Source organism: Phyllostomus hastatus, unplaced genomic scaffold (genome assembly GCF_019186645.2).
Source record: "Phyllostomus hastatus isolate PE091 unplaced genomic scaffold, TTU_PhHast_1.1 phas_scaffold_200, whole genome shotgun sequence".
In the NCBI taxonomy this organism is placed as follows: Eukaryota; Metazoa; Chordata; class Mammalia; order Chiroptera; family Phyllostomidae; genus Phyllostomus; species Phyllostomus hastatus.
The window spans coordinates 4,679,416-4,692,387 of NW_025334016.1; the positions used below are offsets into that span (position 1 = coordinate 4,679,416).

General features: G+C 42.2%; 1 protein-coding gene across 9 annotated transcripts in view; it reads right to left on the minus strand.

Moving 5' to 3' along the window:
* Positions 1–4,084: 4,084 nt before the first annotated feature.
* The window catches only part of BCOR (BCL6 corepressor), a 45,263-nt gene continuing 36,375 nt past the window's right edge, over positions 4,085–12,972 (minus strand). For all 9 annotated transcript variants that reach the window (XM_045860457.1, XM_045860455.1, XM_045860453.1 and 6 more), the window contains 5 exons: positions 8,594–8,760; positions 7,324–7,469; positions 6,792–6,869; positions 6,441–6,597; positions 4,085–5,225 (listed from right to left, as the gene is read on the minus strand). In XM_045860457.1, the coding sequence (XP_045716413.1) occupies positions 4,934–5,225; positions 6,441–6,597; positions 6,792–6,869; positions 7,324–7,469; positions 8,594–8,760 (840 nt within the window). In that variant the 3' untranslated portion in view covers positions 4,085–4,933. The remainder of the gene's footprint in view (positions 5,226–6,440; positions 6,598–6,791; positions 6,870–7,323; positions 7,470–8,593; positions 8,761–12,972) is intronic.

A 12,972-nucleotide genomic window follows, 5' to 3' on the forward strand; every position in this document is an offset into this window, starting at 1 on the left:
CAGAACTGTACACTTAAAATGGGTACCTTTTATTGTATATAAATTATACTTCAACAAAATCGATTTTTAAAAATTTCCCCAAAGCGTTTTATGGTTATTTTTTCCCCTGATCTAGGATTCTATCAAGGTGCATGCATTGAGTTTGGTTGCCTCGTCTCTTCAGTTTTCTCTAATCTAAAACATTTCCTCCTGCTTTTGTATTTCATGCCATTGATTAAAAAATAAAAAAGGGCAGGCTACTTGTCCTGCAGAATGTCCCACATTCTGGATGTATCTCTCTCTTCATGGTTGGACTCAGGTTACACATTTTGACAGAACATTGCAGAGGTGATGTCTTGTCCTTATTCATCATATTGGGAGGCATATGGTACCAGTCTGTCCCTCCACTGGCGAGGCTCACCTTGTATTTTCCTGCTACAGACTCAGAGTCAACCATTTCTTCAAGTAGCCCCTGGTTCTTGACAGTGGAAAACAGTATTTAGAAACCAAGAACTTGGTGCTAGATGTGCTTGTTGCTAGTGGAGTGTCAATGTTTCTTAGGCCCTTTTAGTGGGCAGAGCATAGAAATCCACATTGTACTTGTTTTATTTAAATCTTACATTGACAATTTAAACCCAAGACAAGGTTCTTTCTCCCTTTCCCACATTCCATATTTGTATCTCCCTTTGTACATAGTGGTTTCCAACATCACCAATATACTTATCATTTGCTCTACCTTACAATGCATACAAAATGCTTTCAGAATTACAATTAAAATATCACTACAAGTGATTTGCTATATAAAGTTAAAGGTATCTTCAGCTATTTTTGTTCTTAGAATATATTCCACTAATGATGTACACTCTGTACTATTGTCAAAACTTATTTAGGCTAATTCTTCTCTCTGTGTGGTTAATGTGATACAGTTTCATTTCTTCTTGTTTACATTTAAACTCAGCATTTTTATTTTTGGTCTTTGCATATTTAAACTATTAAAAACTACATAATTGGCATACACATAAATCTTGCCCATCCCTGACCCCTCTAGCCTTTGCCATTGAGAGCTAACATTTGCCATGTTTTCTCTTTTCCAGTTTTCCCAGTGAACAGGTCATTTACCAGATGGTACAGATAAGACAACCACAAATCTAGTTCAAAGGGACTTGCAAATTGTGTGAGGGGGCAGGCTCATTTCAGGGTCCATTTTTGTTTAAAGTACACATTTTTTAAAAAAGGAATAACCTATATATTTACCTAGTTGGGTATTCTGTTTGGTGCTGTACATGCATTATTTTATTTAACCTTCACAACTCTAAAAGATAGGCGTTGATGCTCACTGAAAAATTTTTATTGTGGAAAACTTCAAACGTACTCAAAAGTAAAGAGTATAGTACAAATAAACCTCCATGTACTCATCACCCACCCACTTCAACAATTACCAATTGATCTGGCTTTGTTTAATCTCTACCTCCTCCTGGATAATTTTGTAGCAAATCCCAGATATCCTATCATTTAATCCATAAATATTTCAGCATATAAAAGGACTCCCTACCAAAAAAATGTGCTCTTCCTATTTCTCCAGTTTTCACAAATATTTTTTAGTTTGTTCAAATAAAAAATCCGTATTTTGCAACTCTTGGTATTTCTAAGTCTCTTTTAGTCTATAGGTTCTACCTGTTTTTTCCCCTTAAAATTTATTTGAAGAAACCAATTCATGTGCCTAATAGAGCCTCAGTCTGGCTTATGCTTATTATATGCCCGTAGTGCCCTAAGATGTTCATCTGTCCCCTGTACTTTCTGTACATTATAAATTGACCTAGACCTGTACTGTCCAGTATGGTAGCTACTAGCCACATGTGGCTAATTAGCACCTCAAATGTGGCCAGTCCAAACTGAAGTAAGTATAAAGCATGCATTGGATTGTTTAGAAGTTTTAGTACAAAAGAAAAATTAAAAATCTCATTAATACTTTTTATAGATTGTGTGTTGAAATGTTAACACTTTGGATATATTGAGTTAAGATATAAAAATTAATTCACCTATTTCTTTTCACTTTTTAAAGTGTAGCTACCAGAAAATTCTAAAGTACATACATGGTCCACATTCTGTTTCTATCGGGCAGGTGCTGCTGTAGAGATTTGGTCAGTTTCGGAATCCATTTTTTTTGGAAAAATTACCTCATAGGAGGTATTTTCTCATCAGGAAGCTCATAATGCCTGGATGTTCCTTTTTTAATTTCCTGTTTTTGGCAATGTTGGCATTCATAATCATTGCCTAGACCCACTATTTCATTAAGGGTTTTAAAATGGTAACATTTTATTATTATAGAATGGTAACATTCTATTATTTCTTTGTATACTGGCTGGAATAATGTTGTACTGTAGGGAAAATGCTTGATCCTTCCTTTCTTTGCCAGCTTTCAAATGTTTTCCCCAACATCCCTCTAAAAGTGACATATTAGTTTGTTTTATGCACCTTTATGAACTCATGGATTTGAATATATTTTGTGTTTATTTATGTGTTGTAGTCATCCTCACTGATGCTCAAAGCAGCCCATATTTATCCAACAGAGACTTCCCCAAGTTGGCTACCCAGTTTTTTTGACACAGCAGCTCCACCAGCTTGTGTATATCCATACTTGCCTCAAACTCTTTCTTCAAACTGCAATCAAGGATTTCCCATAAGAACTTCAATTCTTTTTCGTGGGAAAAAGTATTTTAAAATCATAGTCTGAGAGCTAGTGGTGCTCATTTCCATTGATGATTGTTTCTAAGACTTTTCCGTGGACAGAGTAGGAAACATTTTTTAAGATAAAGTTCATCATAAGTTCACAGTAATACTTTTAACTCACTAGATTACTGGTTTATTATAAAAGGATATATAGCTTGGGAACAGCCAGATGTTGGCTGGCTCCCTTTTGTGTCAGTATATCTCAAACTTCATTTAGTATGCCAAGTCTTCCCCCAAAAGGGCTTCCCTTTCTCATTCTACATACTGGCTTATCTGACAGTGCTGGATTTCCCTGTTCCCAACTATGCCTGGCTTTCCACCTGCCGGGCCACAGAGTTTGCTGATCCCACTCAAGTATATCATCTCCACAGCCTCTTCCCTGACCTAAGCCCCCTCCGTCTGCTCTGCCTTAATATTCTCAGGGTTCAACGCAGGTCTGGAAAGCACTCAAGGTATTCTGCACACAAATGAATTTGATACAAGTAATCAGATGCTTAATCAGATCTTTGGGAAAGCCAGAAGAATGTGAGTCAGGGATGACAGTGGAACCACTGGGTTCAAGAGCAGTTGACTGAGGTTGCCATCCAGGTATCAGAATGCTGTTGCCACTAACTAACACTACTGCTTCTCATCACCTACAAAGCTGAAGACCCAATGTTGGAAGGCTGGTCTAGTCACTCCAACTGTCCAGCATGTCCCTCTCACCTTTTTTATCAGCAGCCACTAGAGAAGGAAGATGCCTCTACCTCACTCTGCCTTCCAAACCAAACAGATTCCTAGCTGCAAGGGAGTCTAGTACTTTTCAGCTCTCTAGTCTTTGTAATAAAAGAAGGACATAAAAGGAAGTGGGACAAAAATTGAGGGCCAAATGACAGTGCCCAATATGGATACTGCTGGAAAAAGTAAGAGCAGTGGATTATCAGAGTGATCAAAGGTACTGGCCTTGACTATCAGGCCATGCCAGTTTGGACTTTACCTAGAAAGTGACTGAAAACCATGAGGCCTAGAGGGAAAAGTGACACAACAAAAGCCTGGATTCTGGAAAAGCATTCCTAAAGATAAAGTATTGGCCATGATGAATCTACTATAGTCCATCAAGGCCAAAGACAGTGTAAAACCCAACTAGGGCTTCAAAGAAGATGGGAAAAATAAAGGTCTGAGACATCAAAATATATGCCCACAAATTGGGCTTTCAGAAAAGGACTCCAAATCATACTCAGAGCATTAACTCCTCTGAAATCCTCTAGTCTGTTTTGGGTCAGAGATTATAAATTACCTTAAAGTCATGTATAGGGAATGAACCATCAATATCACTTAAGAAAAAGAAATCTGTGACAACATTTTGGGAATACATAGGACACAACATACTTCAATGTTCTCCTTTTCTCAACAGGTTTATTGCCTTTTAAGAAAATTTTTGTAAAATATAAATACAAAGGCAGAGAATTTACTTACAAAGTTAAAACACAGATTTCAAACATAAACACACAATTCTGAAAATTTTAGTTTTATGTACATTTTCAAGCAACCTCAACATATTATGTTAGTTTTCAATATTTTACAGGGTACAGAAAAAAATAGCTCAAAGTCTTCTTTAAATAAGAGCATAAAATGTTTAAACATATAAACAATCCGGTTTGACGCGTGAAAACTAATTTCACAGCTTTTAAATTAGGATATAAAAGTTTCATACAATTAGTTGTTGTGTGTGGATATGGTTTGAATTTATATTACACGCTACTGGATTACATCCAATAGCATTTACCTGACCCGAGCAGGTACTCTGTAAACAAAACATAAAGTTACAACATCACCAAGTGCCCTCAATGAATTTATTCCCCCAAACCAACCACACGGTTCTGAACACCGCCTGTCATCGGAGCTTTGTATGAAATTAAGTGAAAGTGTTGCGCTCCCTTTCCTCATTTTTTTTTCCTTAAAAAAGAAAAGAAACAAATGTTCCAAGTAAAAACAAACATATCCCAAAGCATGTGTGCACTGAAAAGTAAAGAAACATTATAACAACTTCCATAAAAACTGACTTAAAAGTTTAAAAAGAAAAAAACATGTTTCTAAGTCCTTCCGACTAGAGTCATTTCTCTTATATAAAGAAGAGATATTTTCATATGTAATAGTGTCCTTTCTTTACAGAAATAGTCGTATTATGACACATATGCACAAGGATTAACACTATAACACACTGTACATGGCAGGTCTGGCGAGCTCACCAGTAGTCATCTGAGACCATGTCGCTGGGGTGTAGCCACTGCATGGTTGAGCCCAACAGAGTCTGAAGCTCGCTAGTGAACTCAACCAGATCCAAGAGCTCCTTGCTTTCAGGGTTAAAGGCTTCCAGGTCTTTGGAACAAGAGAACAAAAGACTTGCTGCAACTTGCCGGTAAAACTCTGCCTCTGCAATGGTGACAATTTCCACATTTGGGAAATTGCAGCGAAATATACGGGAGGACATTTTCAATTTCTTAAGCACATCCGAAAGCAACAGCCAGTTTCGAGGCCTGTAAGAGAAAGGAAAAGTGGCTCAAATTTCTGGAAAAATTAAAAGTGCTTTCAAGTATTAAATGCCATCCCGATAAGCTCTGTCCCTAGCTGGAACAAGGGCCACTTCCTTCTCCTTTGATATCACCCGCCTCCCACACTCACACACACCATTTCCCAGCATACCTAGAAGAGAGGATCTACTTCTACATATGGGAACTTTGGGCTCATCTTGATTTGTTAAGAGACAACTCAGGGACGACCAACCAACTTAGCCAGAAGCCATGGCAGCACCTCTGAAGGAGCTGCATCACAAGCCACCTCATCACAGGCTGCTGGTGCTGATGGAAACCGACAGGTAAAGATTTGCTCACTCAGCTCTGGCTACAACTCAGGTCACCACTCTCCAAGTGAGTGCCCTGCTATAGTCACTGGAGGTCAGTCACAAACACCTCTTTGATTTCTCCTCTCCTCCACTGCTCACCCATCAAGCACTATAAACACAGAAGGCTGGCTGGCTCTCCTTTCCTTTCCCACACCTCCACCCCCAGCCCTCGGTGCTTTTGAGAAGGTGTGTTACATTCTTTACATACACCCTTGACACACTTTATGATTTCTATTACTAATAAAATGTCATTGTGATGACATACATGTTTATCGCCTCAGAGCCTGAGGAGGATGTTACTCATTAACAGCAGAACATAGTCTCCTGACATGTACACCCCAAGGCCTTGGTCACAGGGGCACAGTGACCCAACCATGGGAGCCAGACTGAATCTAACCAAATCTGACAACACACAAGGTCCCAGGTGCCACGTAATGCTTTTCCTAATCTTATTGAAGAGGTTATATCATCAGTGTAGTCTAGTAGACCTCAAGTGCCCTGGAAGGCTGCTATGGTGGCTTGTTGGGGAGGGTCTTAAGAAGGACTTCTCCCGAAGGGTTTAGTAACTGAAGAATCCAAGTTGTATAAAATTCCAGTCACTGACTTCAATGTCCTTTGAGCTCTAGGAGTATGTTCTGATAAGGGCAGTTATCCCATACTGTGGCCCTTCCACCCCCCACCTTTTCTGGAAAGGATTTACTGCATTTTGTGAGGTTTAGTACCTTAATATTTCACTTAATATTTAATATTTCACTCACCCACCCATCCTCATCTATTTCGAGGGATTTCTAAGTCCCACCGCCCCAAGAACATTTGAGCTATTTCTTAACCACATGGGAGCCATGCTTACCCCTGAGAGACAGAAACTTGGATGTTGTAACATGGTAAGAGGGGGCTTTCTGAAAATTCAAATTCAAAGACATCACTGTAGGCCTCATCATCATCATTCTGGTCCTCCGGCCCTGGTGGGTTTGCTAAAACATCATATCCACTTTCATCATCTGGCTCTAATGGAGGGCAAACAAGAACTGAAATCAGTCACAGCAAGACTTCAGCTATTGTCCAAAAAGGACTCATACGTAAAAGATTTTTTCCCAACCAAGACCTGCTTATAGCACCCACCACCCCTCACCCACACCGCAGAGAAATATTCTGTAACTCATTCACTTCCCATTGGACCAAAAAGAACAATGCTGCTCACCACACACAGAGCTGCCATAAAACTCCCAAAAGCTGTTGGTATCCTCGTCACCACGACCCTGCAGGTCTTTTAAATAGTCTGGAGAGAAAAAACAAGGTAAAACCTGTTGGTAAGAACCCAGTGCTGGCAGAGTTAGGGGGCATCTCACTTCCTGTCTACCCCACAACATGCCCTTTGTGCACTCTCCAACACTGTTCTCTACCGTTTCTGACCAAAACCCACATATCTGTTTCACCTGTACCCCCTGTCCAAGGGATGGGCTACCCTTGCCCTTACTATGCCCTAGTCCTCCAAAAGAAAAGCTACACTGACAAGCTGAGAATTTTTTCAGCCCTCATAAGCAGAAAAAAGTATGCATCTCTTCTTTGAATCCTATATCTGTTCTTTCATAAACTTTATGCTGCTTTCCCCAGTAAGTAAATTTAAGGTAAACAAGGGTGGCCCCAGTGAGTGAGCAGCATTTTTTGGCTAGAAGTGTGTGAAGTCACCACCTAGATGTTTGAATAGCACCATTTCTTGAACTTTGTCATACCTGTTAAAAACTTTTCCATAAGTTCGCTGTGTGTCATTTTCATAATGGTTCTACCTGAGTACGTAGCCAAAGTAGGGTCAGCACCATAGGAGAGGAGCAAGCGGACAATTTCCAAATGATCATTCTCAACAGCATCGTGAAGAGGCCTAGGGGAGATGTGCAGAAGGATTCAACTTGTGCACACAATGCTTGCCTCTAATAATAGTCAAAATCACACATGTGCATGCCAACATTGTAGGAGTAATATTTGACTGAAGAGGAATGTAATGCCACTGCCATTCCAGATAGGGAAACTAGCAGTGACTGCTTGACTGCTAAAGGTCAAGCAACATCTCTTTACTACTTCAGGCCTAATTCTCAAATGCGAATCTGTCTTAATCCAGGCCTAAGGAGGAATACAAGCCAAACTGAAAATGTTTTCAATGAACTCAATAGTTAAAATATCTTACAGAAGGGGAAAAAAACATTATGGAAGCCAATACAACAAACAATTGTTACACCATGTAACAAAAAGCCTATATTGTTTTTAAAAAGAGACTAGGTGCAAAGTGGAGCCTCTCCTGAAAGCCAGACCCCAGTAGCCTAGGGATTAATGATCAATCCCCTCGCCCAGAACCCAAGTCATCAGGGCAAGTTCTCAGGAAGGTGCAGGGCCCTCCCACCAGTGCCCACTGGGGCATGAAACACTGCCCACAGTCCCATCCCAAGGGAACACTATTTGGAAAGCATAAAACACCAAAGACATTTCACTTTTGCTGGTGTTATGACTGTCAGGGAAGGCCTAGCATCCCGCCTCCTGGTAGCACCCCATGCACACAACCAGAAATATGTTCGGGCTAAGGACCCAGCCTCTGACCAATGAACCAAGGTCAAGAACAAGATGGGTGGGTTATAGATGGGGGTAGACAGGGCAGGTCCTACACCAAGCCAGTGGCAGGTGGCCCTGTTTGGATGCCCAAGACTGTCAGCTCCAGTATATTTTAAATGCTGTGATTTAGTGAAGAATCCAGGGTTTTCAAAGATAACACCTCCAATTATTCAGGCAGGCTGGACATTTTTAGGGATTTCTGTCCACGGGAACATGGCAAACTTTTAAAGTTCTATCTAAATTTGCCAGAAAAGTATGGTCGATTCCAGTCAAGAGGACTCCGCTATCAATGTGCTTCCATGTCATTCTCTCCAGTCTTTCCTTCTGGGGTTTCCTGCATAATCTGAGAACAACTGCCTGTGACCCAGCAGAGCCAGGCTGACAGAAGCACCCACAACTAACCTGGTTCCATCCTGGGCACTGCAGTTGACATCAGCGCCATATTCAAGAAGGTGTCGCACAATGTTCAGCCACCCCCTAGCACAAGCTTCATGCAGGGCACAGTATCCAGCATTGTCTCGATGGTTCACATCACAAATCTTATTCTCCAGGCAGTATAACACCACCTCCTGAGGGGAGAGAAGGGGGGGTGCCATTGGACTATCATCCAACAAACCTTGTTAAGGGTGACCTCTCTATAGCTTGGTAGTGCCCGCTTTCAAAGGCACTTGTGTCAAAGAGCCAACTACAACATAGGCAGGTGGTGGACATCTTGGTGAGGGGGCGAGAGCATCATCTTTGGTGATGGAGACAGTGTCATTAGCCCCAGGAGCCTGGCCCTGGGCAAATTACCCTTTAACTTCTTCAAGTGTCCATTTATTCCTCTGTAAGACAGGAGAGTAATAGAGGCTCCATAGGGTGGCTGAGAGGATGCAACAGATAGGTAAGAAAGCCCTCAAGCCAGGGCTTGGTACAGCCACTACAGAGGTATCCAGCTTCTAATATCTTAGATGACACACTGGCAAGTACAGGGCATTCTCGAGAAACAAAGGCTGCAGTGCAAATGCTCCTGTTGATATGTTAAGTAGAGTAAGAGAGAGGCTCTCTAAATATCACGTACATCATCAAGAAATGACACAAAATGCTTCAAATACCCCCACCCTCCATCTTGCCTCACCGTCCATCCCACTTGGGGCTGAATCAATATGACATTTTCATATTTACTTAAATTAATGAAAGGGATATACTATACCATATACTGCAACCTACACCTTTCAAAAACTAAATGAAAGTCCACCCTTGCCCTTTCTCAAAAGGTGTTCTGTGTCAACAGTGTGCATTTGAATCACTGTATTATTTTTGCTTCTTTGGCATGTTAAAATATCAATACAAACTGCTCCTAGTAAGCAGAGTGGTAATTTATTCAATGTTTTATTACCTTGATTAAAAAAGTTTTCAAACACATAGAACAGCACTTGCCACCAGAAAGCACGTTTTACTCTTTTTCTATAAAAGTCATGCCCAGCAGAGCTGTCAGTTCTAAGAGCCAGGGCAGGCAAACCCTGCAGATGGCCCAACACATGCTGCAAGTGGCCAGGGGAAGCTGGATGGCTTGCAACAGGCCTCCCTTTCGAGGACACATCAATCAAAAGTGACCCGTCACTTGGGAACTAACTAGAATGTTCCATATGTGAACCTAACATTGCATGCTGGTAGACCTGGTCATTGGTGCCCTGTTGCTTTAGGTTGCCCGAAGTAAGAGGAGGAAGGAATAAGACATCCCCACAAAGACATTCTCTGTTCAGATCCTAACCTGCCAGAAAGCCCACAATCCTCTGGGCTTCTAGGCCACCTGCCCTGAGCCCTGGTATCCAGGATACCGCATGAAGCTGCTGCTCTTTTAGCAGGCCCTCACTAGCCAGACTTGAGTGGATGGCTGCAAGCTAATGAGTTGTGTGCCCCAGCCAGGGGGAGGCCTTGTCATGTGGCTCTGGGATCAGGTCTGAGCGCCGACTGCTGTACATAGATGAATTTACCCAGGTCCCTGTCCGGTGTCCTGTCAACCCAGGGTTTATTTGTTCGGACAATTATGGCCTTCACCTGGAAACCTTCATCACTACTAGGGCTGATTTGAGGGTACGTAGAAATGAAAGGATGGTAGAGCTGATAGCTAAGTCTACTTTTTTCTTGAAAGATGGCAACAGAGGCAGTAGTAACCCACAGCCAGGTCTGCCATTTTGCCATGGGCTGTCCTAATGCAGCCATGCTGCCATCTCTATTTACATAGTACTTCTCATTTCCCCAAGTGAGTATGTCTTCTGGTGTCCTACAGTAACCTATGAGGTATCAGAAATGAAGGCGGCACTGTTTTCACTCAACACTTGAGGAAACTGAGGCCCAGAGAAGTTAAATCCCAAGTTGAGTTAACATGAACTAGTAGACCGAGAACTCAGGTCTTTTGGTACCTGGACAGCTGGGAAGAATCAAAAAGCCTCAGAGAGCTCCAGCTAGAGGGATATAATCCAGCTGTAACAAGCATCCCACAGGCCCTCTGTCAGGGTCAGGTGGGCTAACTACCTTCTCCTAGCTGGGAGGGCAATGCCCTCTAAATGGATGGTGACCACTGTCACCAACAGTTGGAGAGAATAGCTAAGAGGCCAGCCACGTCTGTCTACCCAATACATTCCTTGGTTTATGTGCTACCCTAGAAATGGGAGTGCTTGAAGGGCAGCCCACCCATTCCCAAACAAAATCAAACTGTTTTTGTTGGACAATTCTCTGTTAAGCGGCTATAAGCCGAATGCCATTAACCACAAAATGTAACCATAAAGGCCATAAACCCGACATTGTTAATTAATTAAATGCCTCATTAACTTTTTTAAAAACATGATTTATTCAATTCATAGAAAATTTAACCATCCCCACTAAATGCACAAGCATGTGGTTGCACATTGGCCTTTTAGCCTAAGAATCAGAAGCCTTTTTACTGGGAGGGAAAGGTTTGAGTGTCTCTGGCCATGCAAGTCATCTATTTAACACAGAAGGTGTTTCTAAACCTCAAGAACCAGATTAACATGACAGAACGCCCAGAGAGCCTTTTAACTGCACATGCTATCTTTAGCTAAATAACAATGGAAAACACTAACATCAGGAAAGCCCTTCCAGACCTGTGCATTGAAACTACACCGTAACCCCTTTACCTGGTCAAGCAAATTATCCTTCAACTTTAAAAGGTTTATATTGCCACATCTCCTGACTGACCATTATCCTGCCAGAAATTCTGCCTAAAGAAATCCTAGAAAGTTGGGTTCAAAGCTGAAGTCTTTCATCTGCTTGTTAAATGTTTAACACCAAAACCGGTGACCTGTGCAATTTACATATTGAAATTTTCATTTGAAGGCGGGGGGAGTATTAGTCCTGATATAAACATTTCCAAGACTTCGTATGCCATCAAAGGCCAGTAACCTACAAAAGTGTGAAATCAAGTGCTCCTTGGTCCAGACCCCAGACCCACAGGCTCTACAAAAACCAAAACGGAAACTTCCTGAAGGACCTCTTGACATTTCTGGTCCCAAGGGAGACTAGTAAAAAAACGATGCCAAAATCAAATGCAAGGCCAGGAACTCCAAAATTCATGCAAGTGGAACAGATTGCCCTCCTACCCTTACCCCATCTCCAGTATCTGCTGGAAACACAAGTCTATTTCCTCAACCACGACTAGTAAAGAGCGAACACTTGGCATGAGTGGTCTAGCTCAGTGCCATGTGCAATATCTACCCTGTCCTCCTAGGTGCTACTGTTCTTCGCTCATGGGAAACCAACTGACCCACACTTGAATGAGTTAACTACCAAATCTTTTCAGAGAGTTCTCTCCAGGTAATCCAGAGAGTTCCAGAAGAGATATGCTGATGCAAACAACAGTACATACAACCAACGACCAAAAATATCCCCTGAACTAAGAAAGCATTAGTGCTTCCAACTTCCTACCCTCAGTCTCACCTCAGGGGCAGGCTTGGGGTCGAGGCAATCACACCAGGAAGGGCTTACTGCACAATGGATAGTGGCACAGTGCCAGCAGGGCTGTGGGAGCCAGAGCTCCAGCCAGACCCTGTGAGCCCTCAGCCAGCACAGGCCAGCATGGGTCCTGCCACCCCAGAGTTTATCCACACCTCCATTCTCAGCCTGCTGAGCTGCATTTTATTTTCACCATTCAACTTTCCAGAGGGCTGATGCCAGCATAAAAAAATGCCTTTGCCCTATGGGCTATTACATCACAATTTCAACTGACAAGCATGGTGGGGGAGCCGCACGGAGCAGAGGGAGTAATCTATCTCACAGAGGTTTGGAACTGTACAAAGGGCAATTCCAATGCAAGCCAGTCTGGGAGAGGAGTGGGGTGGGGGAGGGGTGGGGAGAGAGAGTGGGGTTTCAGAGCCAGACTACTGGACTGCTACTTGTACAAGCTGTCATTTAACCCCTCTGGGGCTTCCTTTCCTCATCTGAAAGTGGGATAATACTAATAATGATTACCACACAAAGATATGGAAAGGGTGAAATTTGTTACTTTGGATCATTTGGGTTTAGAAAGATGTTTCCATCAATATTGCTACAGGAAAATAGGCCATACCTGGGGCAATATGAGACAAGGGCAGTGATTTGGGGGCAAAGCCTGAGTTACCCTTCATCCTCAGCCTCTTTCCCTCTCAGAAAAAGGGCTCAAGTCTCCCCCTATCTACTATCTGCACAGACATTTTCTGCCCACAACCCAAAATAGAGCTAACAACTTCTCTCCCCCTTGCTAATCAGAATCTAAAAGGAGTCATTAAAATTCCCCCAGTCGC